A 2,211-nucleotide genomic window follows, 5' to 3' on the forward strand; every position below is an offset into this window, starting at 1 on the left:
AATCTCCCATTGGAACTATTTACAGGTTTCCCATCCACCAGTCCATCTTTGCTGACAAAGAGTACTTCTTCAGAGAGGGCAAAGGTTCCAGCCTCTTCTTACACTTCTCATCGTATCAGTTCATTATTATAGTGACTATTATTCAGAATAATCCTTTCTGTGATTGTATTCTTACAGCCATGTTGCCACAAAAAGAGAAGGTAGAGGAACTCATTAAACATCGTCAGAAGGAGATAAAGGACCAGCGGAAAATCTATCGGTAAGAGCTCAGAACCACTATTCTTCATCCAAGATTTGTTCAGTAGCAAAGTCCTTTGATTGAAAGGATAGTTAAATCTCTAAGGTTCTTTGATTTACTGTATTTTTTTTATTTTTAACACGATAATTACAGTCGATTCTGAAGGAGACCAGGCCGTTTTTGGCTTCTGTACTGTGTTGTTTTATCACATGACAAGTATCATTATTAGAACATTCTACCACACTGGACGGTCACATGACTTTGATCAATTCAAAGTGTTTCCACACATTGGACTGGAATGATGGTTGATCAGTTTCTGCTGAATCACATGTGTGTTGTCCACTGTGATGGTCGTCTTTAACATTATACTCAAATAAACCTACAATGACTCAATCCAAATGAGGTCTTCCAGGATCAATATAACCAATTTACTTTATTTTGAAACTATTTTTTAGTAGAATAGGTCGATTCGATTAACAGTTTTTCTCAGACAGATCAATCTGGATAGATCATATGAATATAAATCAGCTCAATGATTAAATTGATCCATCTTTACACCCTTTCAACAGAACTAAAGTCAAAAGCCCAAACCATTTCAGATTACCTTGAAAAAGCACAAAGGCAGTGCAGACAATCAATCAATGCATTTTAAATGTGTTCTTTTCTACACCTAATTATTATTAAATGAATTGTAAAACATGAATTTACATTTGGTTGGTGGAAAAGATGATGTTTGCATATAAAACAATTTTCCAGAATTGGACTAAAATGGGAATACTGGATAGCTGCCAAAATATGAGAAAAGAAAAGAGAAAAAAAATGTATTCAAAGTGGAATCAAAAATGTCAGCTAGACTCATTCTGATCAAAACCATTCTGTGCAGTTATCAACCACTGCAAATATTTTTCTTTCTTACTCCAAAATGCTTTGTTTATAGCTTCAAGATCATTTTTTAATCAGAATTCATTTCCAGTGAAACCATTTGCTGTTAGCATTAGCATGCTGGAAAACAAACAGTAAATTGAAATAGTTTTTGTTTACTTTCTTTTTGCCACATTTATAACTAATGTCTGTCAACAGCTGTGGACGTGAACGTTCTCTTTGCTCTGCTGTTTCTGTTTCAGCTGGAAGGTGTTTGAAAAGGGAATGCCGCATTGCCTAGAAAGCGACACTCTGCCTCTGGATGAGACTTACTCCTTCAGCAAGAAGGCAGAGTTTGGGTTGACTGCAGCGATAGAGTTGAGCTTTTTTTTCCAGATGTTTCTTCTATCACATCTCAAAATAATTTGAGCTCATAAAAGTGATGGTGTTCTTTCTACTTTATAGAGGCGCCAAACTTTACTGGACTAAATTTACTGAGTCTATGGATACATTGACAAACTTGGATCAAGTGGAAGATCTGCTCAAGAATAATTTGACAATAACATCAGGTATGTCATTCTTGTTGAGAACTGGTTTCTAACAGTCCATACACAATCAATTTCGAGCAAATTAAAAAGGACTGCTGATGTAAGTTTGAAAAGCAACATTTTTAAATAAAATCAAACTTGAGAAACTTGATGTTCTATTTTAAAATGCTCCAACATGTTGAAACATTGACAGTTCAGAAGTTTGAGTCCACTGAAGTCACTCTGTCTTCTCTCTCTTCTTCTCTTTACAGAGTATGTCATGAATAACTGGAAGAAGGATTCTTTCTTTGGCTCTCAGTTTCTGAACGGTCTCAACCCCATGATGATCAGACGCATCCACTCTCTGCCCCAAAATCTGTCTGTTGATGAAAACATGATTATTCCAGGCAGTTCGGACTCTCTGAAAACTGAAATGAGGGTAAATCTCAAAACTCGTAGAAACATTTTCTTTATAACTTGTTTTTTTGCACATCATGACATTACAGATACTAGAACATTTGCTTGTTTTAATCTTCTTTTTTCTCATATTTCCAACAGAATGGAAACATTTTCTTGTGTGACTAC

The 2,211-nt window shown here is 35.3% G+C and overlaps 1 protein-coding gene across 1 annotated transcript in view; it reads left to right on the forward strand.

The window, feature by feature from the left end:
- LOC112141399 (polyunsaturated fatty acid lipoxygenase ALOX15B) overlaps window positions 1–2,211 on the forward strand; it is a gene marked incomplete at its 5' end in the record, with an annotated part of 11,353 nt that continues 9,142 nt past the window's right edge. Inside the window, 5 exon segments of the mRNA XM_036210777.1 lie at window positions 1–259; window positions 1,363–1,476; window positions 1,565–1,668; window positions 1,899–2,065; window positions 2,185–2,211. Of these exon segments, the coding sequence (XP_036066670.1) occupies window positions 1–259; window positions 1,363–1,476; window positions 1,565–1,668; window positions 1,899–2,065; window positions 2,185–2,211 (671 nt within the window).

This window comes from Oryzias melastigma, unplaced genomic scaffold (assembly GCF_002922805.2).
Source record: "Oryzias melastigma strain HK-1 unplaced genomic scaffold, ASM292280v2 sc00240, whole genome shotgun sequence".
Taxonomy (NCBI): Eukaryota; Metazoa; Chordata; class Actinopteri; order Beloniformes; family Adrianichthyidae; genus Oryzias; species Oryzias melastigma.